Source organism: Atta colombica, unplaced genomic scaffold (assembly GCF_001594045.1).
Source record: "Atta colombica isolate Treedump-2 unplaced genomic scaffold, Acol1.0 scaffold23, whole genome shotgun sequence".
NCBI classification, from domain to species: domain Eukaryota; kingdom Metazoa; phylum Arthropoda; class Insecta; order Hymenoptera; family Formicidae; genus Atta; species Atta colombica.
Window position 1 is genome coordinate 224,579 of NW_017259327.1, and position 1,413 is coordinate 225,991.

Consider the following 1,413-nt stretch of genomic DNA (forward strand, 5'->3'; position numbering starts at 1 on the left):
TATAATAAGTATAATATAGTTTCGACAAGTATTGATCAATATTTAATGTATAAAATTTGAACATTGTATTTCCTTTCAGGCAATTGTGGAAAGTAATCAAATTACGATGATCAATAAATCTCATAAATATCGAAGTATAACATTTTATATATATATATATATATACATACACACACACATATATATATATATATATATATGCTTTTATATATTTTTTATACATACGCAACAAAGCCTTTCCCTGTTCGACTTGAATCATTTCTCTTTGTTTTTCATTGAATTTTTTTCTTTTTTTCGTTCGTTTGTTGTTTGTCCGTTTGTTCGCTTCTTTTACTTTTTCTGTATATATTTTTATAACATATATATAGCATGTATATAGGTATTCAGCTTCATTCATCGTCATTTTATTTATTTACTATCTTTGAATTGCTGAGTTCAATAAGAAAGGAACGTAGAACATTTTACTCTCGAGTAGTAAAGTCGCCGCCGATTGTACCTATAATTAAATAAGCAAACAGATTCTCTAGTTAAACAGAGCCATTTGATAGTAATTTTCTGCGCGAAGCAAAAACAATTCGAATGAATGCTGAGCTAAACTCGATCATTAAATAATAAATGCTTCTTAAGTCGGGTCTAGACTACTCTAGATCAAGCAAATAAATATGAATTTGCATCATTCATACTCATTGAAGAAAATTAGTCATTCGCGTTTGTTCAGATCGTTGCTCAATCATTGTTCGATCGTTTTGGTCAGGATTCAATCAAATGTTCAATAAGTTGAATTACATATTAATTACGTCCTCAAAAAGGGACACCTGAATATCAGAAAAAATAAGTTTTACAGAAAAGTGCTTCAGATAAAAGTTGTAGGCTTAAAAAAGATCTATTTATTGATCTTATCAGTTTGACCTTGGGTGGCGTCGCCAAGGTCAGGTCAAAGTTACAGATCAAGAGCTTGAAAGTTACAATAAGTACCGCCGGCATTAGCATTACGCAAGATGTTTGCCCGACGGTTAAAAGCTCAGGACCTTATCCTGAATAACATTCGTTAGAATAAAGGTCATTGTAATTTTCAAATCTTATAACTTGAAAAGTACTTTATAAAAAATAACTTTATTGTAGTGTTTTGAAAAGCTTTTGACAGTTATTAAATTCTGAAATCAAAAATAGGGTATGCATTAAAAAAAAATCGATGTGATCTTGATCTGACTTTGGCGATGCCATCCAAGGTCAAACTGATAAGATCAAAATAGATTTTTTTGAACCCAATTTTTGTCTGAAACACTTTTCTATAAAACTTATATTTTTCAAGACCTATTCTCAACTTTTTTGAGATCCTCTGTGTGTGTGTGTGTGTGTGTGTGTGTGTGTGTGTGTGTGTGTGTGTGTGTGTGTGTGTGTGTGTATATATAT

General features: G+C 30.6%; 1 protein-coding gene across 2 annotated transcripts in view; it reads right to left on the reverse strand.

Annotated features, from left to right (window-relative positions):
* Positions 1-245: 245 nt before the first annotated feature.
* LOC108688372 (hormone receptor 4) overlaps positions 246-1,413 on the reverse strand; it is a 183,613-nt gene continuing 182,445 nt past the window's right edge. For both annotated transcript variants that reach the window (XM_018194612.1, XM_018194611.1), the window contains one exon: positions 246-496. In XM_018194612.1, the coding sequence (XP_018050101.1) occupies positions 416-496 (81 nt within the window). In that variant the 3' untranslated portion in view covers positions 246-415. The remainder of the gene's footprint in view (positions 497-1,413) is intronic.